General features: G+C 40.0%; 3 protein-coding genes across 6 annotated transcripts; 1 reads left to right on the top strand and 2 right to left on the bottom strand.

Moving 5' to 3' along the window:
- Positions 1 to 4,190: 4,190 nt before the first annotated feature.
- On the bottom strand, positions 4,191 to 13,195 carry ccne1 (cyclin E1). Of its 3 annotated transcripts, none has more exons than XM_042406821.1 (12): positions 12,840 to 13,195; positions 12,240 to 12,289; positions 11,925 to 12,012; positions 11,496 to 11,558; positions 10,974 to 11,140; positions 9,378 to 9,513; positions 8,365 to 8,511; positions 6,775 to 6,870; positions 6,320 to 6,454; positions 6,012 to 6,123; positions 5,721 to 5,878; positions 4,191 to 5,355 (listed from the first exon to the last, which is right to left on the bottom strand). In XM_042406821.1, exons 2-12 carry the CDS (start codon positions 12,251 to 12,253, stop codon positions 5,170 to 5,172), a joined length of 1,302 nt encoding a protein of 433 aa, XP_042262755.1. In that variant the 5' UTR covers positions 12,254 to 12,289; positions 12,840 to 13,195; the 3' UTR covers positions 4,191 to 5,169. The 3 variants fall into 3 exon arrangements, with proteins under 3 accessions (XP_042262755.1, XP_042262749.1, XP_042262761.1); XM_042406815.1 differs by lacking the exon at positions 12,840 to 13,195 and adding an exon at positions 12,521 to 12,821; XM_042406827.1 differs by lacking the exon at positions 12,240 to 12,289.
- Positions 12,314 to 19,088, top strand: zgc:162297 (uncharacterized protein LOC555865 homolog). 2 transcript variants are annotated; one of them, XM_042406844.1, is made up of 6 exons: positions 12,314 to 12,465; positions 14,413 to 14,495; positions 14,581 to 14,761; positions 15,077 to 15,227; positions 16,205 to 16,332; positions 18,607 to 19,088. In XM_042406844.1, the coding sequence occupies exons 1-6, from the start codon at positions 12,414 to 12,416 to the stop codon at positions 18,795 to 18,797; spliced, it is 786 nt and encodes a 261-aa protein (XP_042262778.1). In that variant the 5' UTR covers positions 12,314 to 12,413; the 3' UTR covers positions 18,798 to 19,088. The 2 variants fall into 2 exon arrangements, with proteins under 2 accessions (XP_042262778.1, XP_042262773.1); XM_042406839.1 differs by lacking the exon at positions 12,314 to 12,465 and adding an exon at positions 13,624 to 13,849.
- Positions 18,896 to 24,098, bottom strand: si:ch211-260e23.9. Its single transcript, XM_042406855.1, has 4 exons — positions 24,016 to 24,098; positions 22,229 to 22,372; positions 21,977 to 22,139; positions 18,896 to 20,024 (listed from the first exon to the last, which is right to left on the bottom strand). The coding sequence occupies exons 2-4, from the start codon at positions 22,350 to 22,352 to the stop codon at positions 19,796 to 19,798; spliced, it is 516 nt and encodes a 171-aa protein (XP_042262789.1). The 5' UTR covers positions 22,353 to 22,372; positions 24,016 to 24,098; the 3' UTR covers positions 18,896 to 19,795.
- Between the last annotated feature and the right edge of the window lie 13 nt (positions 24,099 to 24,111).

Genomic DNA, 24,111 nt, shown 5'->3' with positions numbered 1-24,111 from the left:
ATGTTGATGACAGTAAAAACCATGTAAACCAATGTCAGGAGGAACTACAGCCAAAAATATAAAAGGGGCACTGACTAAAGTAAGAATGACTAGTCAGGGGGGAGGGTCGCTGTCTGCCAAGCCGGGTAGAATTTAGGGGAAGACTCTAGACTCTAGACCAATGCAGAAGGTTGGTGAAATTACACACACACACAAACACACAAAACTAAAGATAAAGTGCAAGGTGCAAACACAGCAAACAACACTCAACCATGTTATAGAAGGAGTGGTTACTTGGCGTACTAGGCCACGGCTTGAACAGGCCCATGACCCCTTTCCTGGAGTTCTAGCCTAGAACACAGAGAGAAGCTTTAGTTTGAGCAGATGGGAAATATAGACACATTTACTGCTATTAAGAAAAACCCTCTAAAAAAAAACCAGCACAGAAATAAAATACACAAAGATAAAACCTATGCAAAACAGCAGTCAGCATTGCAAGAAAAGAACAAAAGAAAAAACAATTACACAATGACCAAAACCACTAAATGGATATTAAAGGAGAGTTTTATAGGTTTTACCTTAACAGTCACAAAATGAGTTAAATCAGCTTTCACTTAGAGCAGGAACAGACATTCACCTCTTTATCGTCAGTCACCAACAACCAGGGCAGTTAAAGGAAAATCTGGCCTATAACATAAAAAAACAAATAAGTCAGTCCCCTAAGACACATACAGGACCCCAATGCATACAAATACAAGAAACAAAGCAGCTAAAATAAATACCTCAAGTTATCTCACTGCAAGGATGAGGGGCAGTGTCTTTAAAGCCTGAGGGTTTGCCTGGTACAGACAAATTAAAGGAAAAACAGGTCCAGGTCTGAATGCTTGACCCCTACAGTGAGGGGATCTGGTGGCTCTGTTATGCTGTGGGGGGGCATTTCGCTGGCATGGTTTGGGTCCACTTGTCCCCTTAGAGGGAAGAGTCACTGCAAATCAATACAAAGATGTTCTGAGTCATCATCTTTATCCTATGATGAAACATTTCTATCATCATTCCAAAACACTAAATGAAGGAATATCTTTTTGAGGGATGGTGTTCATCCCTCCAGAAGAGTTTCAGAGATTTGTAGAATCAATGCCAAGGCTGACGAACACCATTCTTCCCTCATTTGGTGTTTTCTAACACGTCAGTCCAAAATCTCTCATAGGTGTTCAACTGGGTTGAGAACTGGTGACTGCGAAGGCCATAACATATGAGTCATATCACTTTCATACTCATCAGACCATTCAGTGACCCCTCGTGCCCTATGAATTGGGGCATTGTCATCCTCTATAAAATATGATGCATAATACATTGTTTAAGCATTGCTATATGTTGATGCATCAACAATAATGATCCGGTAATAAAATAACGTAACAACAACACTCTGGCTGTTCTGCATAATGACTATTTTGGTTACTCTAAGCACATCTTGTTCATAATACTTCTGTACATTTACAATACTCATAATGGAGTATTTTGAGTGTGGTATTACTCAAGTCAGTCATTTGAATACCACCACTGTTGTTCAGCTGTAACTAAATGTAAAGCTAAGTACTTCCCATAGCCCTCACGTGTGTATGACTGTGTGTTTAGCATATTAACCACATAGCAGAGAGACTAATACACAACAAGAAGTGAAACTGTACATAAACTTCATGTGTTTCTACAATAAAGCTTAACTTGGACACCACAGGATGACTATTTTATTTTCTTACCTCTAAATGTAAGCTAATTGATAAATTTGAAATAAAATGTGTGAATTTGTGGAACGTAATCACATTATTCACATAATTTTTAATTGTCGTTCCAGATTTTGTCCTCAACTCTGAGGCAAACTATATGGAAGCAGACAACTGGTTGTCAGAAAGTTAAATAAAATCAACCAACATGTGTGAAAAATTACTAGTTTTGTGCATAAACGGCCTAAATCCAAAGAAATTAAATACATCACTTCTGCAAAAAAAAAAAAAGGGAATCCTATGTCCATTTTTGAGAGATTAAATGTTAAAAGACACACATTTCCCTCTTAGAGACACACATATCCTACCAACATTTTCTTTCCTCTCTGTCTCAGTGGAGTGAGGATGAGGCTCTGTGAGGGAATCTGTGGTTCATCGAGTGGTCATGTATTTAATTAGAGTAGCCACAAGAGGGAGGCAGACACACATTTAAAACAGCATGACAGACAGACCGGCATGTACAGTACATTAAGAGTCCCTGAGCATTTCAACACAGACATGTTTCACACAGACTAAGGGTACTTCAGGGTTTTCTGGCGGCCCCTAAACAATAACCAGCCATTCAGCAACACAAATTGATCAACTGGAAATCATACAGAATTTGCCTGCCATGCTTTAGGTGAATCATACAGTATGTGCTGCTGCCATGTTTGTGATTAGGATAAAGTTATCCCTTTAAGTTTCTTGAAAAACAACAGTTGTTATAGTCGATATCAGTCTGATGTTGTGAATTAGCCGAAGTCACTAAAATATTTAAGAGAAGAGAAACTAAGTCAGCTGATGACATCAAAGTATCTGCTAATATACACTGAAGCAACTTGTTTACATGGGATGGTGGCAAGGCCCTGAGGGAGGTCTGGCCTGGTTCTAACTCTGCTCAGCGAGAGCAAACAACAGCGTCAGCAGCGTCAACATACAGAGAAGAAAACTAACCACTGGAGACAAACAAGTCCACATCTATGATGGTGGGTGGCTAACAAGAACCTCGGCGTGGTTGTTGGTCTAGTTTCTGTGTGGCTATTCACCATCTCGAGTGATTGCAGAGCTGGTTCTCATGTGGCTTTGATGAGATGACTTGTAACATGACCACTTAGACACTGAAGAAAATGTCATGCAGGTAGGAGTGTGTATTTCTGTACCAAAAAAAAAAAAAAAAATCACAGTGGGAGATACCTTCATGATTTATCTTCCTGGGTAAGTACTTCAAGATGTTTTCAGACACTCTGTCACAGATTTGAAAGTTGGACTTAAGTGAGAAAAATGAAGACCTGAGACATGCATGCTGAGACTTGGCTCCCTGAAGACTTAAGACTTGCAAAAACACAACACAAAAACACAAAAACAAATCTTAATTTCTGCCTTGATAAAATCTCTGATGTAAAATAAGACAGTGAATGTTAATTATCAGGCCTATGCATTAAAAGGACTTTGATTCTGTCTCCTCTGAGGTTGGAGGTTTTTGTGAAGTAAAACCCTCCGAGAAAAATCTGTCAATTGGGGTTATATAAACTCGACTTGGTTGCTATTATGTAAAAAAAAAAAAAAAATCAAAAACCCTGAAAATCTATTTTTATCAACCAGCTTCTTATATGGGTGAAGGAGTCATACAAAAACACACTGTTTTCTGAGAAAGTTAGACCAGCTTTGATTTTTTTTCACCTGTGATCGATGTATTTGTGTTTTTGTCCTTTCTCTTCTCATTGGTTTGTAGTGAGCGAGACTGTTTAAAAGGTGATATCAGGAATTTCTGTGCACAAATCAATTTAGCAACATTTGAACCAATCTGAGGACAGCTGTGGGGTTGTTTGCTTATATTGGGAGCAATGTCAATCAAATCTGATATCACACTGATAAATACACGGAGTGCCTGAGGGTTATGAACAGCGACACCTGACTGTCTTCCACTCACTAAGGGTATAAAATGCCCCCGAAAATATTTAAAATATATCACATAGGACTTAACACTTCTGCTCTGTCGTTAAGATACACAACACAATGTGCACTTGGTTTCTTTAGTGATGGGATTTTTCCTGTTTGCTTTATGAACAGTGCATCCAGTGTTCTCAGGGCCAAAACTAACAGCATCACACTGACATCTAGTGGACAAAAGCTTGTGTGCATTTCTGTGATTTCTTAGAAGTCAAAGACAGTACAAAGAGGGTGTCACACTCTTATGTTGCATATTAACACTTCAAAGATTTTCATCAAAACATCTGTCAGAAGCGGGAAGCTTTACTGGTTCAGACACCCACCATGAACCACAACGTCTGGTTCCAGTGCTTCCAGGAACCTTTGTTGCATCTCTCAAGTGTCACCATTTAATAAAGATGTAAAAAAAAAAATTGAATGGATTTGAGTACTGAAATTTCACAAAGGCTCATCACTGAAAAACCATAAACACAACAAAGAGTGTGAAATTATTCAAGAGTCTTCAGAAATAATCTTTAATGGAAAATATGTAGCAGCATTTTATTTAAAAAGTCAGATAGAAATCTTACATTTTGGTGGTGGAAAAAAAACAAAACTGCAAGTTGAGATAAAAATAGAAGTTAAATACAATCAATATTTTAGCTTCTGAAGCCTGGCTGGTTCACTTGTCCATTCAGGTAGCCAAGCTACTGGTCCCAAAGCAAAACATGGCCATGTTTTGTCCAAGAAAATGGCAAGAGTCGAACCACAAACACAAGCACACCATTTCATACTCACGCACATACACAACCACACACACACACACCCCTCTATTATGCAAAGCCCACTTTTATAGCAGCACATAGAGCCAAATATGACCCTAGGAATAGTTTTTGGGCAAATGAGGCCATCGATAGATTTAAAAAAAAAAAAAAACAAAAAAAAAAAACAAAAAAAAAAAACACCAATCACAATTAAAACACACACACACACACGCGCAAGATCAAGTAGAGACTCTATAAAATGTCCTTTCAATTTGGCCTCTGCATAGGAAATAAAAAAAAAAAAAAAAGTCAACCACTAAATGTAGGTGTGGTTGGTAATTAATGCAAGCATTTGGGTGCAATGCTAAAAAAACAACAACAACAAAAAAACACTCCTCTTGGGTGGTCCCATCTCAAAGCACCCTTTGCTTTGTGTTTTCATCCAAACTGGGGGGTTAAATGTAGGTACGATTCCTGGGTGGGGGGGCCATCCAAGCTTATGTGTCAGTGTTTCCCAATTTAGCCAAAATCAGTGTGTGCAACCACTACACAGACATTTAAAAGCATCTGGATCCAAGTTATAAGAATGACCTTAATACAAGTCCATTAATGTTTGAAAAATCCATCGTACATATGTGGTACAGCACAGAGGTGACACCGTTCAGAGTCACCACACCTGAGCTTCCTTTCTTCCCCTTACAGCTGTAATATATAAAGATCCGTTCAGATTTATTTGGCTACTCAGGAAGGTGGCGCTGTGGGGATGGAGTGCGCATCCTCGGTCTGATTTTTGGCACCGCCGCATCCTCTCGGAGCAACTCTTCCGTTTTCTCACTGCTCAGGGGTGGGGTCAGGACGCCTGAAGGGACAGGACAGTTGCCATGACGCTCCAACTCCACATCCTGGTAAGAGGAGGCCTTGTCCTGTACACACACACACACAAAAGAGCAGGAAAAGATTAATTGTGATGTCACTACAGAGCAGATGAAGGGAGGTGATTCCTCTATGATGATGTAACCCTTGTCATCATTCCTGAAAATTATTTGCAAGTCCTCAGCTGAATTGGAGGTTGAAAGAATTTTAGATATGCGTTATAGGTTTATTGTTCCAACTTTGAAGATAATTGTAAATTTGAGATTTGATTTTAAAATGGTAGTAAAGAAAAGTTGTTTTTCAAGATGTTCTGATCATCTCCAAACTTTTTCCAGATTAAAACGTGATCATCCATTGTGTCTCTCTTATTGTACTAATTTCACACTACTGTATGTGGGAAGCAAGAGCCACTTACAAGCCATGTGAGGTAGGAGGCATGGGGCTGGATGTTGTGCATGTCATCAGCAGGGACTCCTGTAAACGTTTTCATGGGTGACCCGCCGACCTCCCGCAGCGCCATCGCGAACGGCACCATCCACCTCACACACTCCTCTACCTCCACCCTCTTCAGGGCTACATGGACACAAAGATGATCAAAGACATGAGTCAAGGTGATATGACCAGCGGTAGCACAAGCAGGAAGAAGTAAATGACATTTTGCTCCAGAAGAGTACAACTGTTCATTTAGCATGAGCTGGTTTCTCACCTGAAACGTTTTCCACCAGCTCCAGGGAGGAGAAGTGAAACAGAGCTGAAGCAGCAAGGACGCCGTTGGAGAACTCAAGGCAATGCATGTCCAGCATACACAGGTCCAACAACTGGGAAAATCAGATAAAAAGAAACTTTAATTACACATCAGAGCATGTCTTGAAGGAATTCAGAAAAAGTATGTCTTACAAACTTCTTCCAAGGATGTTAGATTTCAGAACTAATTGTATGTTTTTTGCTTATTAAAGCTAAACTACACAACCTCTCTAGTAAGAAAAAACAAACAAAAAAACCCCAAAGTGGTACCTCTGCGATCTGTGTGAAAGTAGCTTGTGGATATCTGGGGATGAGCAGCTCGTCCGTCTCTTTCAGGTAGGCCACCTGCATGTAAACATTGAGCCAGGAGATGGGAGTCTGTGGGCTGAGACTCCACTTCAGCTCCTGTGTTAGAAAAGAGAGCAGACAAGCTACACGGTTAGAGACGTAACACCGTCACTAACAGCAATAAGACCACTGACAACTCGAATTATTCGAGGTATTGTGGACTGATGTTGTAATACTGTAGTTCCAAAGTGTCTTGTCAGACAGGGTTGTGACAAGGTACACATTTCTAAATTGTGTAATAAAAAGACTCAAGAAGAAAAATGTCAACCATCAGTGATTTAGTTTCAGTTAAATTATTACTTCATCACTTATGTTTAGTCAAATAAAAGTTCGTATTGGTGGGTCATGGATTAACAAAGAGCGTGTGTGTCCTTTACCTTCATAATAATGATTTCCATACTGAGAATCTCGTCTTCAGTGCAGGCTTCATCTGTGACATAGGCAAACTGGTGGACTTTAGGAGGATACATTTCCTGGGAGAAACAATGTAAAAAGGGAGACGAGCTTTATAATAATCAATCGTTAAAATCGGGTATAGATACATTTAATAGGCAGAGTGGCATTGATCTTTGTGGGAGTGGTATCAGCCAAGGTTGTGTTTTATCTATATAGTATATAAATATATTGTATTCAAATAGTCAGTAAGAGTCTTTTTATGTATGTGATGGAAGACAATTTTTAAATTTGTAAGGATTTTAAAAGTCTTGGACAAGTCTTGTGAAACGTACTCCTTCCCTTTTATATCGCTACTTTTTGTCTTCATGTAGGTTTTGCTTCTTTTATTGTGAGTTTATATTTATATTGTTCTACTCATCATCATCATCATCATAACTCTGAACACAATGTTTCTTGCTTAAAAAAGATTCTATAAACTAACTTATCCAGCATGTAAAGTAGTATTAGTTGTTCCCGAAAGAACAAATATATATTCCAGTGTCTCCCCTATAATTGTACAGGCCTGGTGGGACACCAGGCCAGAAAAAATATTTTTTTTAATGCCAAAAATAATGCCAAATACCCATTCATCAGAAATCAATAGACTCTGAACAGTGCTGTTTTGAAACGTGGGTCAACGTCTGTGTTGTTGCCTAGGAAACTCCTGGTTGCGTAGCTCCATTTAAGGAATAGGGCAGTGCGTAAGTGAGCGAGCAGTTAAGTGAGAGAGCGAGTGGCAGAAAATTGACGGTGAATGTGAGCGGAGCAGAGGAAAAGGTTAATAGTAAATTGTCAGCCTGGCAGTAAATGTACAGTACAGACTACAGTGTGTCAGTTAATAAATCATGCAGCTTGTCAATACCAAGAAAAGTCTCGTCTGTTCTTTCCCCAACTGCTGGAAAAGTGAAAGGGGTTAGCCCTGAAGTTAGCTAGTTAGACGACGCTAAACAGAGAAATACAGAACTGAGAAATGTGTGGCTGCCATTGACTATATATAACATTACTTTAATAGAAAATATGTGGCAGTATATATTAAAAATCAGATAGAATCTTACATTTTGGTGGTGGGAAAACAAACTGCGGGTTGGGATAAGATGGATATGAAATACAATCAATATTTTAGCTTCTGAAGCCTGGCTGGTTCACTTGTCCATTTAGGTAGCCAAGCTACTGGTCCCACAGCAGGTGACAGGTGTGTTTATGGTGTGTATGTACTCTGAAAGACGTCACAGCATGGATATAAAGTCACAAAGCCGATGTACTGTTATCCTAGCATGCTTATACTACATAAACATACAGATGAGAACATATGTAAGGTCTCTCTGTAATAAAAGTCTACTGCAGAGTCATTTGACCTGGGAATGAATGCCCATCGTACCCTTTCCCACTGCAGACAAAAGCCAGATGTTAGTCAGTGTTAGCAGGTTTTTTTGTCCAGTGTGAAAGGGGCTTTAGATGATATACCAAAAGCAAAACCTACAAGAAAGCACTAAACGCTACTTAGAAACAAAGGATTTTAATGCCCCTCTCACCTCTACTTTGGCAGCAATGAAGAGACAAGTGATGCCAATGAGCTGCAGCGTGGATTTGAAGACGTTTCTTTGCGTGGCCATGAAGCGATCAAAGTAGTCCTGAGCCAGGTGGTACGTCTCCCTGTGCAGTTTGTACACCTCACTCACCTAAAACATGCAAACAAACAAAACATCACTGCACTGATGAGACCTTCCGCAAGTTCAGGAAACACAACCACTAGTAGGCTTGTTTATGTGAGTGAACTATGGACATGAAATTGTATCAGGCAGCTGGTCATACTGATGATGGAACAAAAAAGTAATTACTGTTAACTCATCAGGGCAAGTTTGTCTCGTGTATGAAGGAGGAGAGCAATGCTACTGTCCAATTCACACATTTGTATCTTTGCTTCCTGTGTAACCGAGAGCAAAGACTCGTGAAGTGGTTAAACTGATATATTCAACCTACAACATTTAACAAAACAAACAGGACCAAAAGAACTCTCTCAAAGTTAATGTTTTGCTCTTTTGAAAGAAACCTTAGATCTCACATCTGCCTGAAGAGGTCCCACATTACTTCCACACAGCCCTTATCACCATTATTCATAGCAATTTATACTTTGATATGAGGAGAAACTAAAATCAAAAGGCTAAAGCAGATAGGGTCTTTATTGAATGTGATTAGGCCAAATCTATTCGGTTGATCTCTTTCAGGGGCCGGCGAACTCATTAGTCATAGCAGCTCATTATTTAGTTTCAGTACAATGATGTTCAGAACTCAAAGTGTTTTTTTCCCCCCACTGCCCCACAAGATAACATTGAGTGTTACTAAACTGTTTGTGGCACAGGACGTTTACTGATAATAACCCACATAAAACTAATTCGAGCAGTCTAACTCTTATGCCATCTACAACTGCTGTTAACAGAAAGCATCATGGCCGATTTATTCGTCAAGTGCGAGCCAGTAGATGGTTATGAACGGATGCGTGGATCCCTTCTGTTACAGGTCATGAGACCAAGGACATGCTACACACCTCCATGAGCCAGTCCAGGAGAATCGCCCTCATCTTAGGCTGAAGATGAGGATGCTTCTCCATCATGTTGACGTCTCTGGTGTAAGTCTTATCCTTCTCCAACATGTTATTCCACACCACATCCTTACTGGCCCAGCTGATAACAAAATCAGACATCAACACAAGGTAAAAAACAAGGATTCCTCATGAGTCTGAACACTCAATAATGACTCTTACAATGAACTGAATCCAGGTGAAGATATGCAGTTCAGTTTAAGGAAGATTTTATTTGGATGGATACATAAACTACAAGAAAAAAAAAAATTCATCAAAACTGTTTTCAACCTACAGTAGTTTCTACAGGGCTATACAAACTAGGGGTCGACTGATTATCGGATCTGATATTCAGCATTTTTATGATTATCGGAATCTTTTTTTTTTGTGATGGCTGACATGCGCTACTTATGCTCTAATGCAGCCACCTCTCTCTGTCTGTAGTGAAGGCAATAGTTTTAAATGTTTAAACAAAGTTAAGTTTATAGCTACTGATAATGATTTTATTTTGGCCAAAGTTGTAGATAGTGATAAATGGTGAAGGGGACAGTCAGCTGCCACACACAGAACATGGAGTACTGTGCTTACAGACGCTTAAGTTAAGCCTGCCGCCATAAAAACTACAGATACATGCTAATTATCGAGGGCCGCAATGAGCCTCCAGAACAGCTTCTGTGCTCCTCACCATTTGCAATGTCCACATTACATGCTGAAGTGGCCCAAATACATTTTTAATGCCTCCAAGTGACTCAGATCTGATTTTTTGGTGGACGTGTGAACAACCCAAATCTGACCTTTACATATCAAATCTGTAAGATTCAGATCTAGGCCGCTTGCATACGTCCCAGATCTGATTCATATCCGAATTCTTGTTATGCGACTGCTGTCAGAACAGTCAGATTGGAATTCATGTGGTTTTTTTTTTATGCCTCGCATCTCTGCACATGCATGTGTCGCCTGTCGTCATCATTCAGTGTTGCTCACAGCCCGGCAAAAATGAACATGGAGAATAGATGGGAGGTGGGGGTCAATGGAAAAACGGGGACAAGTTTGTTGGACATTTATGAATAAACTTCTATACAACAAATAGTCATGTCATCCATGTTAATGATTTGACCGTTGTACAAATGATGTTATTCTTGTACATGGGGCTCACATTTCAGATAAATCTGTGGATGCGTGGCAGTTTGGGATCTCAACGGTGTTCATACATATCACTTACAAACATGAATGTGAACCATCACCACAAAAAGATCAAATCTCACTTCTGTAATTTGTGGTTTAGATGATGGTGGTGGTGGAGAACTCTAACACGTGGCTCAAATCACCCAAAGGTGTTCAATTTGGTTGAGATCTGGTAACTATGAAGGCCATAGCACACTCTTCACATTATTTGCATTCTCAACAAACCATTCACTGACTCATGTATGGAATCATCTGTATTGTGTTTCTCCATTCATTCAGGTTTTTGCCTTTAATTTATCACGTTGCCTGTATGTGCTCAGATAGAAGAAAGCAGGGGGATTATGAGCCTAGCCTGTGATAGTCAACAACAGTACTTACCACAGGGCAGGGAGCGGGGCGCAGTGCACGGGGGTCGTAAATATGTTGTTAAAGTTATAGTGGGGGAAGCCTGCATTTATCAGGGTAACTGGTTGGTCCTCTTCCTGATCAGGTGTGGGGATCCACCTGTGTGGACTGGTGTAAACAGCATCAGGCCTCCAGTCCAGCTTCACAGGAGAGAAGACAATGTGAGGGAGAGGAAATAACATGGGAGATGCAACTTTTCCAAAATGCTAAAAAAGGCATAACAGCCTGAAAAAGGGAACTACTGACACACCACCTAGTTAGGAAACAAGTGTGAAGTACAATTTTAGGCAGCGACGACTGTTCAGCCACTGTGTACTTGACTTAGCAGCCAAGCTTAGATACAGTACTATCAGTGTTGCCTTTGATACAATACAGACGTAGTGGTGAGACTCAGCAACTGGTCTGCAGATACATTAAAAGAACCGAGACATGGGTGAAGACTGGGGTGAGGCACATGTTATATGATGTCAAACGTGGAGAGATAACCAAACCTACCTCACAGTCACGCTGCTTCTTCTTCGTCATCTCTGCTACCTCCTCATCCAGATCTTGTAAATACTGAGGATCAAAGAAGGAAAGGATGTTATTGTGTGTGTGATGTGGCAGCTCACAAACACAAAGCTGGTTAGATCACTTTTACAGCACATGAGAGCTTGTGAAAACAGTAGAAACCTGTCCTAGGGTGTGTTTTGCATTGTAAGTTCTAATCAAAAACACCAATAAATCTAGCTGTGCTCATATGCAATGCAAAACCAGCTACATCAGTGAGTAATGCTAATGTGAAAGCAAAAGACACAATCACCTGCCAGCAACGAGGGATATATGCATCACCATTTCTCACATTTTGGTCATTCAAAAAGGGCCTACGTTAGGGAGCTAGCTACAGCTGAATATGGGGTTTAGCAAGCCTTTCAGACTACTTACAATGGCAACATCTGCCTTCCTCTTTCTCGGTCGTACTGTATTTTCCTTGGGCGCCTCGGGAGCAACAGATTTCGGTTCTGTCTCTTCCCTAAAACGAACAACACAGAACAAAAACGTAGCTGTAAGTCTCTAGAGTGGACACAAACATTTCAGCAAGCTTGGTTATATGTGCCAATGTGGACAAAACAAGGTCCTATAGCGACAAGCTAACTAGCCGGATGGCTAAAGCTCCATCAACTCAACTTTTCTTTCGTCGTCACACACTCTGAGTGACGAGATTGATTGAGACATGAATCAGCTCAATATTAAACTCACCGTCTTCCTAGCATTATACTCAGAGGGGTGGTGTCAGTTTCGGAGTAAACCTGTGAAATGAGAATTGTTTAAAAGTTATATTTTGGGGTTTAAACAAACACATTCACACACAGTCCCAACCCCCACTCTCAACTCCCTCCTTTGGACAAAGCCCGGCTCATCCTGCGCGGGGAAATGGAAACAGTACGCAATGTTAAAAGTCGCCAAAAAGTACCACATGATGCAGGTATAATCATGAAACGAGTCCATGACAGACAGCAGACATTACATTATCTGCTCACCGTTGTTATGTTGCATATTTGTGCGGGGAAACTGGTTATTTTCATCCACTAACTTTGGACAGCTGGCTTGCCAGATAATGGCCGAGCCCGGCACAGCTGAGACGCCAATTTCCAACTCACTATTTAACAGTGACAGCAAAAACATCGATCCTCTAGTTATACACAAACGACATTCAAGTTTGAGCATCCACAAACTTTTAAGTCATTGTTCGCATTTCAAGCTTGTTGCGGGTTTAGTTAGCATTTAAGTCAGCTCATACACAAGAGTTGCAGCTGAAACTAGCTAAACTAACCAGATAGTCTCGTTTCATCCACTCACCTCAAGATTATCTCCTTGAAGTTCACTCTTCTCCTCGTTTACAGATTAAATATGAGTATTGTGTAGGTTCCCCGCCTGTGGTTGAGGCTGAAGGTGCTGTGTGTGAGACAGAGAGTGAGCAGGCCGGGCTGCTGGTTGCTCCGAGCTGGCGCCTTGCAGGGAACAGATGACCTGAAGCATCAACGTCAGGGAGGAGGCGATTTAACTTGGCGCTAAAACACCAACTCCACCGCCTCTTTATAGTCTCACTTCAGCTCCATTCATCACGGTTTCACACATATAGCGTGTACACAGCAAATATACTCGATATAGACGGGGTATATTGCGCGAAACAAAATGAAAAATGAGTTTATAATTTAGTCACTGAGCGGGAGGCGTGACAGCCGGCAGTGACAGCTGCAGGGGCGGGTCTCGAAGAGGAAGTGCCCGGGCACCGCGTGGCTAGTCTGTCAGATGTAAACAAAGCCGAAGTAGTCTGGATTTAAGCATAAAATAAAGCATAACACGACCAAAGTATGGTGAAATAATGGAGCCCATTCGTTCTGTAGACTCCAGAGAGTGTTGTCAGTCGCTGTCACCGTGGGCGCGTCTATTATTTAGCAGAAACTGGACTATGTTAGCCTGCCGATGCTACTGGGGCGCCCATTTCCAGCCCGGGTTGCCATACTTGCTGCTGTCCCCCTTACGCAACCACGTTATACTTTTCCAAACACAAACGTGTCGCACTGCTACATGCATTTTTAACTCAGGTGGTGGCGAAATTAAGATAAAAGATGTATCTTTCTGTATCACCAGTTTGATATAGATTTTGAGGATATATTTTACAATCCATAAACAATTTGGAAATTGACCCTTGCCCAGTCATGTGACCCCGTGCTTAGAAAGACAAAAACAAGATTTATTCACTGCTCCCTAGTTGTTGCCCAAAATCGGAAACATGAGATTTTTGGATCTTTTTGGGCGCCTAAAATCTGTGGTTATTGGAATGGTTCATGTTAAAGCCTTACCAGGTAAACTAAGATTTCACTTAACCTTTTTTTTCCAGTGTTTTGGTGTGATATTTACAGTGGTGGAAGAAGTAACTTATTCAGTTCCCTAACTTGAGTAAATGCAGCAATACCACATTTAAACAAAAGTACTGCAATGCAAGTAAAAGTTATGTATTGAAAATGTTACTTAAATAAGAGTACACAAGTATTATTAGCAAATTGTACTTTAAGTATCAAAAGTAAAGGTGAAAGTGGAATGTCATACTATTATAAATTAAATTATGGGATGATTTTAGCTCCAGCATTAATGTGTAAGTAGCATTTTGCTGTTGTGGTTGGTCTAGGTGAAGATCATTTGAACTACTTTACTGTTGGGTAGTTTAATCTATAATAATTATGTTTTGATAAGACAATTAAATGTTTTGTGTGAAAAATCTTAACTGTCAAATAAACATAGTGGAGTAAAATAGTTTAACTATGGCACTTAAGCAAATGAACTTATTTACATTCCACCACTGAAAATTTGGAAGCTGTACTATGTGATATCTTATAATATATATAACCAAGTTTCTCACCTATTCCAGGCACCCCACTAGGATGTATGAAAATGTCCCAGATCATTGAAGAGGCATGCAGGGAGGCAGCGATCTACCGTGATGCAGGGATTGTAAGTGGTTGCACATTGTGTGAATTCCTTAGACATTTGAAGTCTTTCCAGGCAATCTAGTAACCATTGTAAACGCTTCTGTCAGGATGGTGTGATTATTGAGAACATGCACGACATCCCCTACTCGTTCTCTGTGGGCCCTGAGGTGTCTGCCTGTATGACTTCAGTATGTGCTGCTGTGAGAGGCCTCTGTCCGTCTCTGCCGCTCGGAGTGCAGATACTATCCTCTGCTAACCAGCATGCATTGGCTGTAGCTCTGGCTTCAGGTTCAGTATTGATATTATAGTATGATTACTGTAGTGCTGCATATGAGGCTATAATCATCTGCAGCTAAAGCTTTTAGAGCAGATCAGAACAGAGAACCATGTCTTATCATGTCTAACTTATGTTCCAACCAAACTCTACAGCCGCTGATTTCACTGTTTGGTCACCCTATCTGATTTAAGGTGTGTTTATCAGTGAAATAAGCTGCTGTGTGTTTGGTCTAGAATGAACAAAGATCAACCACATAATTAAAAGGCTTTGGTAGACAAAATATGCTAGCATTTGTCTCATTTAACCATAGCTCTATCATCTCACAGGTCTGGATTTTATCAGGGCTGAGGGTTTTGTCTTCTCTCACGTGGCTGACGAGGGCCTCTTAAATGCATGTGCCGGGGACTTACTGAGATATCGCAAGCAGATTGGAGCTGAGCATGTGCAGATCTTCACCGACATCAAAAAGAAGCACAGGTGAGATCACTATTTGCATAGTTTCATTAGTTAGAAGAACCTGATGGGCCACTGGCATGCAAAAAAAGACCTTAAAGCATATTTGACTAATGTCTGAATACAACAACTGTAGTGGTGCACTTATAGCAATATTTTTTTCTGTCTACTTATACTGACATAAGTACCGTTGGCCTGACTCACTACTGACTCTAGTATCAGACTAAACAACCTGGAACTTGTTAATGTGGTACTAAATTTCCCTTATTAGGCTTTATATTTTCTCTAATGTGCCTCCTTTATCAACAGCAGAATTTCCTCCCTGATGCAGTTTGTTTTTCTTTTAATGTCCATTTCAGCCAATTTCTTATTATTTCATCCATATATTAGAAATATAATTGCTTCTGGTAATTTCACGTGTTAATTGCTAACAGAGATGTTAAAGACTTCACACACACACTCACACAAAATTAAGACAGTATTCCACTGAGAAAAATAAAATGAATTTAAAAAAAACTAATGAACAATTGGGCAGAATGAGGTTAAATCCTTGTCTGATTGCCTAATTTCTCTAGCTATACATGTCAATAATCATGTCATCACTTGAGAGTTACTCTTAAAGCTTACTCTTAAACTTTACTGTGAGTAGGAGTGAGACATTTGTTAAATGTGTCTTCTTTCTCATTTTATTGAAATACTTTCTAACTCTTTTTTTTTTTTACTATAAGTGTAATTCTTAGAAGTATGACAAATGCGGGTCCAGACCAGCAGTCTCCCAACGGTCTAGTGACCTATGTCTAACAACCTATCACCTTGATCAATCAATGATCTGTCAGTCATCATTGAGTGCTCTATTTTGTCCCAAAGAACGTGGTCAGTATAAGTGGGTATGGATGTCACTCTTCTGTTGTTCTGTCTTCAATATAATCCCAGCCCAAATCTCATTGTCATTCAGTCTGTGGGTATGTTTGTGTAGTATACCGTATGTGTGTTTTTTTTAGCTCCCATGCCCTGACGTCAGACGTGAGCATTGAGGAGACGGCACAAGCCGCCGAGTTCTTCCTCTCAGATGGACTCATCATCACAGGAGCGGCTACTGGAGTGCAGGCTGACCCGCAGGAGCTCAGAGGTACTGCCACAAAAACTCCACACTTCATACAACCAGCAGCCTTATGGTGCTGTAATGAATGCTAGCTTCATCATGCACTTTTTTGATCAATTGTTTAGTCTATGAAATGTCGAAAAACATAAAGTTATTGAATAAACAATGAAATGAAACAGAGAAAAGCAAGTAACTCACCACAGTCTTATTTACTGTGCATATCACTCTGAGTCAGTGCCCTGTCTGTCCAGCAGAGGACACTCTCACCTGTAGTGAGTTCCTGTCAGCAGTGCTCTGTGGTCCTTGATTGGTCAGGACAGTTTACATTCAAACCAGTGATCAACAGTCACCCAATATGGCAGCCATCTGAAGCCTGTCTACACTGTGGCTCAGTTTAGGAATGCTGGATACGCACTCTGTCTGTCTCTCTTTCATACACACTATATACAGTCAAGTATCAGCAGACATTAAGTGTTGTGTTATCTGAGCTCCACTGGGAAGGGAAGTTTCAGGCTCATTTCCAGGGGATTGTGCTGGACAGTTATTCTCGTTATTCTAGCATACACACACGCATACATGTACACACGGAGCATTTTAGCATCTTTCAGCTCATTGTTTTTGGTGTTTTTGGGGCTGTAACTTTAATGTTTGCTTCAGTTTCAGCCCTCTCATTCCAGACCTAATTTCCAGCAGCAGTAGGCAGCTGTTTTCAGCCAAACAAAGCACTGATAAAGCCACTGTACACCACCTACCCACCTCTACACAGCAGATAGACAGTTAGAAACTAACTGGTGAACATAGCTGAGCATTTAGCCACTACAGAGCCAGATATTTCTCTAAAAAGTGAGTGAGTATTGGACATACATTCACCCAGTGAACGGAACCACACTTCCAAATGAATGCTAATGTTGCTCTGTGTCTGCTAGATGTGTAAATAAGCTAATGTTTGCTAACACATTTGCCATATCAACTCTATACGTCAGTGTTTTGTTTACAGCTTCTTTTTTGCTGCCGTCAAGTGACCAAAAAATCAGTTAATGGAAGTTTAAGTACAATTATGATATACTTACCGCTACTTTAAACTCCCACTTTACTACATTTCAGAGGGAAATATTCTTTTTACTCAACTACACATATTTGACAGCTATAGTTACTACTGCAGTTACTTTGCAATTTAACATACAACACATATGATTTAGCTTATAAAATTTGATGCTTTGTTAAAATGAACTACTCAACAGTTTTTAAAATAGTTAATGAATAAGTAATAATAATAAAGTAATATAGTGTATAACACTGAAAGGAGCAATTTCACTATAGGTACTTTATGTGTAGGTTTTTAATGCAAAACATTTTTTTTTACAACTATTTTTAAATAGTTGTATTGCTACATTTAATCAAGTAAAATATCTGAGTACTTCTTCCACCGCCGTACATTTAGTGGAAATATTGTACTTAATTAACTGCACTACATTGATTTGATAGCTATGGTTACTAGTTATTTTGCAGAATCAGATTTTAAATGAAATGTAAACATGATCATCTTAAAAAATATGATGCAGTGTTATAGAATAAACTACCAAGCAGTATTGTACTTTACCAAAACATCTGCTTGTAATGGAGTTTTTTATGTTACAGTGTGGTATAACTACTTTTACTTAGGAATTTGTAAAAAAGAAAGAAGAAAATGTTCTGCTAAGTCAGTGGCCATGGAGGCTGTGAGGAAAGGCACTAGGGTTTGAGAAGAAAATACCACCAGGTCCGTGTCTCTGCGGAGGGTCAGTGGGGCTGAAATCTGGACCATATCCTGCTCACAGCAACACCGGGTTGCTATTTTAAGCCGAGTCTCCAACACGACAGACAAGACTGTAAACACTTGGAGCTAAACAGGCACTCAGCCTTAGTTCCATGCACGCGAGGGTCCTGGCACACGTGAACAAACACACACACATTTTCTCACACCCCTTTCTCTCTCACACACACACGTGCACTCTTGTCGACACAAACATGCAGGCACTGGTTAAAGCTCACATGCCTGTGTGGAGGTTAGCCTCTATAAAGTTCACTGGGTGTATCACAGCCTCTCTTGGTTTAGTCACCTTCTCAGCATTACAACAGACAGTATGGGTGATTATTCATAAACAGGTCCAGATTTGCCTTAAACACCTTGTGTTTCAGCCACTTACATTAGTTTGATATTGTTTCATTTTGTTCAAATTTGTCTTACACAGATTTGTGTCATATCATATACCGTGTGTATTTTTAAAACCTGTGGTGGACTTTGTTTCTTTGCCTTTGCAGATGTTTCCCAATCTGTGAAAATCCCAGTGCTGATAGGCTCTGGAGTGACCCACGACAACATTGAACATTTCCTTGATGCAAATGGAATGATCATCGGGTCTCATTTCAAGAAAGAAGGCCACTGGGCCAACGCAGTCGACCCCGAGCGAGTGAAGAAGTTCATGGCAAAGATGCGTGAACTTCGAAAATGAGATCAATTAAAGGCGTTTCCTGTGGGACTGAACCCTGAAGAAAAAAAAAACAAACATGTTTTATTCACTGTACACATTAAACACATTCAGCCACCACCTTAAGAAAACAAGATTTATTTGCAATTTTTTTGTACATTTTATAAATACAAACAAATAGAAAAAAACATATTCATCAACTGTATTTACACTCATGAGTCTAACATGAACAATTTGTGTAACATAAAAAAAAAAGTGAGTATCCACTGAAAAGTAGTCTCAATACAAAACATGAACAGTGGTTTCGTAATCATTCCCTGTGCATTTGAAGCAACATTTTTTCTTATGAAATTCACAGAGTATGGTTATGTTTTCACAAGGCATGAGTACTGTACAGGTCAACATGATATGAAATCAGCTTTTAACTTGCAATACACTTCTCACAAGAACATCTAAAGCTAAGGCACGTCATATATCACATACTGAACACAAGGAATAATCAATCAAAATGTGCCAACTGCATCATCATTTAGAACAAAGTATTCTACAGGTATGACGTTTTCTAGTTCTCAAATTTGGATCAGTGTCACACACTGTAACGGTAACAACACCTTTACAATATCTTTCACACACTTGCAACTTTCTATAAGCCCTACCCCTACTTATATCTAATCAGGCTAAACAAGTCAAACAACTCAACTGCTCTCATTTGATATATGTACAAAGGCTTTATTTGATAGTAACTGTGCTTTCCAACCTGAGGGGCCACGTTGTCATTCATCATGTCAGGAGATCAGTGGTTTCACACGTGAGGGTTGCAGTGCAGGTTGCCTGTATCCTAATGAAAGCATGTGTTGCTATGGTTCATTTGGCTGATGTTTGCTCATTTGCAGAATTACGTGTGTGAGGTGAAAAAATGTTGGAAAACCTGAGTGATTCAGAGTCAAGGCACTGTGCTGCACACTGAGCTGTGGTGGATGCAACCTGACAAGCACCCTCACTAGCAGGTTCATCACTCCTGCTCAGTAGTTGTAAAGGCGCTGGCAGGGCTGCTTGAAGTGGCCGTAGCGTCTCTCTGCCGGGGAGAATCGCATCTTAGCCAGGTTCTGCCTGTGGAGGGCGCTGCGGCTCAGCTTCTTACGCTCAGCCTGGGTCTTTGCCCTCTGGACAGCCAGCAGCTGGATGTTGCAGGGCAGAGGGATTCCCCAGGCAGCCAGGCGCCAGGAGATGTGTCGCCGCACTGCCACTGGCCTGAATAAACACAGAGGAAGTGTTATAATATGTGTTGATGAAATATTAGAACGAAGAAATACAATATGAGAGAGACAGTATTACTGCACACAAGTGATTGCATTTTTTCAAGGGTTTTGAGAGTTCTCATTTCTCAAGAGGTTAGAATAAATCCTGAGAGTACAGTTAATATCAGTATTAGGATTAAAATAGTCTTGATATTTGTGTGTCCACATCCATCTATTTTGATTGCTCAACTACATGTAAGCCATTCCAAGTATAACTCAAAATAACTGACCCAAAACTGTTTCATTAGCTAAGCATGAAACTTTATTCCTGACCTTAGAAACCCTGGCTGACCTGCTTTTAACTCATTTTGGCCTCTTGGGGGCAGCAAAGGCAGCCTCTAAATACAACACTGACATACTGTATTATCATATTTTTAAATTCATATGGCATGTTAGCAAAGATTTGCTTATTTACACATCCAGCAGATACAGAGCTATGTTAGCATTAATCTGGAGTCATGTTTCTGTCCACCAGATGAAGTCAAGTCCAATCTGCACTCTCATGTCAGCTCTGCTTTGCTCCTCAACAACTCCCAAGAAAAATATCTGGCTATGTTCACCAGCTAGTTGTTAACTTTGTCTGGCTGCTATTTAGTGCTAGTGTATGTTCACCAGCTAGTTATTAGCTTTGTCTGGCTGCTATTTAGTGCTAGTGTATGTTCACCAGCTAGTTATTAGCTTTGTCTGGCTGCTATTTAGTGCTAGTGTATGTTCACCAGCTAGTTATTAGCTTTGTCTGGCTGCTATTTAGTGCTAGTGTACAGTAGGTTTGTAAAGTCACAGGCCATAAAACCAAAACAATAAGCTGAAAGGAGCTAAAAAGCTCCATAGAGAGCTGATAATTTGTTGAGGGTTTGTCACTACAGGCCACATCTTTTACTTTACACAGTCATTTGGGCCATTGATTTTGTAACATAACACTGATCTTATAAAAAATAATTACCTCATCATCTGTTCATTTTATCAGCATTGGCAACCAGTATTTGTTCTACTATGTGCAGTCAGCCTGCAGAACAAAGCAGATGCTATTGGAAATGTAATTACAGCTTGAGTGCTGGAGTTACTCAAGTCCTGTGTTTTTCCAGCGCTTCTCTGTACTTCTTAGCTTCTAATATAAGTCAATAAAAATTTCAAGCCCTATTTCCAAAATGTTTGAAAACACAACAGCTCGCATTTGTGACTTTTTCAACTTAGAAATACAATCTGAAGCCCCATTCTGACATGATTAACATTACAGGAGGAGGTGAGTTATGAAATATTTTCCTCTCTCCCTCGTTATAAAAGTTGTTGTTCCAGGCGGCCTTTTGCCCTCTGGCAGACAAAAGGAGCTGGTTCTGTGATAGACATTGATATGCTGCAGCTGAAAGCCATGTAACCTTCATCACCGACAGACTTTGTATTATTTTTAACATTAGTATTATTTACCAGTAATTGTTTAGGTGTAACTTAATTATTAATATAAACAGTTGAATGTTGACAATTCGTTTACAGGCACTTGCATATGTACTATATGTAGCTCACTTCACATAAAATCATGGCATTGATGAGCTTGTGGGTTTATTGTCTCATAAAGTTTATCTTTATTTGTGTCTTCCCTGTATGGGTTGACTGATGATAACAGGTGATCTATCAGGTTAACAATTCTACCTCATCAGTTGTCACACTGAACACTGAGCTGATAAAACTCAGCAACAGTCTGTACCAGCAGACTGAGAAACAGTAGCTAGCAGGGGTTAATTATTGTGTTATTACCAAGAGAAAGGTAATGAGGTAAATATTGGACTTTTGGAATCTGGACGTAGCCAATATAACTCTCTTGTTTTGGAAAAGGATGACATGGATATTCATTTTGGGCTTTTGAGACAAATGTGTGTGTGTGGGCTGGTCAGAGCAATGGAAAACAACCTGGAGGAGTCCTCTTCATCTTCATCAGAGCCCTCCTCCTCCTCCTCCTCCCCTTCCTCTTCTCCACTCATTCTGCGTCTGATCTGGTAGACAGACATACTGGGGTGCTCGATCAGCAGGTTCTCAAGGGGGTCCACCTCAGGGGCCGACAGTGGCCCGTTCTCTGCAAGAAGAACAACCATGTATCAGCTGCACCCTCACTGAGGCGAGGACCTTTAGACCACACAGATGTGAACGAGGTTTATCTCTAACCTGGGAGATTAACAATGACCCATTCTCCCTCCTCGAACTCCATCAGCTCCTCAAAAGTATCTTCTGCCACCTCAAAGTCGTCGCTGGCATTCCCAAGCAGATGAGAAAGAATCTTCCCGATCATCTTTATGCCTCTATTGCCGTCTGTAAAATAATAACAACAAGCAGGTGAATTGAAAGAATGCACAAAAACACATTGAGGTAGTTGGGAAGTTTTGCGTCCATGATTCCATATTTAAAAGAGAAATTATGTGTCACCTGAGTGTGCTTGAGTTTTTATAGCACTTGTGTTTTAAAACAGTACAAATGGCTCCACCTTGAGGCCATCCCAGTAAACACCCTACAAGACCTGATGCCTTATCTGTATCAACAACTGCTTCCATTACGCCATCTCAGAAACCCAAGCAGGCCGAGTTGTTATGTCACAGTGACGTGGTAAGTTTAGAACAGACACCGCTTAGGGAACACAATGATACAAGAGGCTGAAATTACACTGATTGCAGCAGTATCATATCATCCCTGATACTGGTTGAGATTCCTTCCATGAAAGAGGAAAGTCAGTCTGATGTGTTGCCCCAGACTAACAGCTGACTGACCTTTTGTCCAAAGCTGACGACCCTGTAGTCTTTACTCTTGGTATTAATTTCAATTTATACCATCACTGCTTGTTTGTTTTTCTTAGTCTGTGGTGCAGGTTTCTATCCTTTTCTTGGGTAAATATATTTAACTCTCTTACTTACTATTTTAATACATTATTTCAGTGTACAACTAACACTAAATCTTACTGTCAAAGTAAGTGAAAGTAGACATGAGACACTAATCTCACTGTAACACATCTGTGTTGGAATGTACTTTTTGGTTAACGTAAGGAGTACTTATCCTTTTTCCACGGTTACATTTATCAGACTTAAGTTTAATGTGGTTAAAATCATCTCCAGCTTAATGCGTCATCAACAACAATCTAATAATATGATATTTAACAATATAACAATCACAGTGGCTGTTTGTCTGCATAACAAATACTTTCACCTTTGATACTTTACACTTTGCTGGTAATATTTCTGTACTTACACTTAAGTAAGCGTAAGACTTACGCTTTTTCCTGAAGACTTTTTTATGTGGAGATTTAACACAAGTATAATGTTTACTCAGGCTTTCAAATCCTTATGTTATCATAACATTTTTTTATGGTATTCATGATAAACATGCCTATTTTTCTCTTAGCTCTGCAATATATCTACCCCAAAATACAGTAAGACCATTGCAAATATATTCCAAGATAATTATTAGTAGTAGTAATAGTTACTACATTATTACATACTGTATATTATTACATTTCTGTTGTAGTTCAAGACAAAAATACATCCATAAATAGACCCATGTTTTTCCCCAGTGTCTGGATGCCTTCTTGCCCACTTGTCAGTGTCTGGCCGGAATCTAATGTCAGCAGCCCCTCCCTGCAATCACACATACTGCAGGACATTGCCTTAATGCAAGAAACCCCGAGGATAGCATATCATAACATCAACGGCCTATTATCACATGATACTTGGAAAACAACAACAGCTGACTGTGTGCTGAGCGATTATTGCGTTATGCGTTATTTCTTATAATCACAGCTGCAAAGTTAATATTCTGTTCAAATAACAGTCGAGCAAAAGGAAACTCGATGATCAGACATCACATAGCCAAGAGGATGGTAGTAAGAGAACAAAAGACAAAAGGAATTCAAGGCTTATAGACGGTGATTATTGTTCATTGATGCAGAGATTTAGACATTGACTCACCTGACAAAATAAAGATATGTTTTTTCTTCGGGTGTGGCCGTTGTGTGGAAAGGATCCTGCTATGTTGCTGTTCTTCAGAGATTGTTTTGATCTCAA

Source organism: Thunnus maccoyii, chromosome 1, assembly GCF_910596095.1.
Source record: "Thunnus maccoyii chromosome 1, fThuMac1.1, whole genome shotgun sequence".
Lineage (NCBI taxonomy): Eukaryota > Metazoa > Chordata > Actinopteri > Scombriformes > Scombridae > Thunnus > Thunnus maccoyii.
Note: the sequence above shows the minus strand (reverse complement) of the source record. Positions and strands in the feature narration are given on the sequence as shown.

What these genes read in the sequence shown, in the direction of transcription:
- zgc:162297 (XM_042406839.1), top strand. Translation starts at nt 13,777, where the DNA reads ATGAGATTTTTGGATCTTTTTGGGCGCCTAAAATCTGTGGTTATTGGA. An exon ending in TCTACCGTGATGCAGGGATT is followed by an intron (nt 14,496 to 14,580) that starts GTAAGTGGTTGC and finishes CGCTTCTGTCAG; the next exon opens with GATGGTGTGATTATTGAGAA. An exon ending in GGCTGTAGCTCTGGCTTCAG is followed by an intron (nt 14,762 to 15,076) that starts GTTCAGTATTGA and finishes ATCATCTCACAG; the next exon opens with GTCTGGATTTTATCAGGGCT.
- si:ch211-260e23.9 (XM_042406855.1), bottom strand. Translation starts at nt 22,352, where the DNA reads ATGATCGGGAAGATTCTTTCTCATCTGCTTGGGAATGCCAGCGACGAC. An exon ending in GGTCATTGTTAATCTCCCAG is followed by an intron (nt 22,140 to 22,228) that starts GTTAGAGATAAA and finishes TTCTTCTTGCAG; the next exon opens with AGAACGGGCCACTGTCGGCC. An exon ending in GATGAAGAGGACTCCTCCAG is followed by an intron (nt 20,025 to 21,976) that starts GTTGTTTTCCAT and finishes GTGTTTATTCAG; the next exon opens with GCCAGTGGCAGTGCGGCGAC.
- ccne1 (XM_042406815.1), bottom strand. Translation starts at nt 12,565, where the DNA reads ATGAAAATAACCAGTTTCCCCGCACAAATATGCAACATAACAACG. An exon ending in AGAAGCAGCGTGACTGTGAG is followed by an intron (nt 11,141 to 11,495) that starts GTAGGTTTGGTT and finishes TCTCCTGTGAAG; the next exon opens with CTGGACTGGAGGCCTGATGC. An exon ending in GCCCCGCTCCCTGCCCTGTG is followed by an intron (nt 9,514 to 10,973) that starts GTAAGTACTGTT and finishes TTTTGTTATCAG; the next exon opens with CTGGGCCAGTAAGGATGTGG.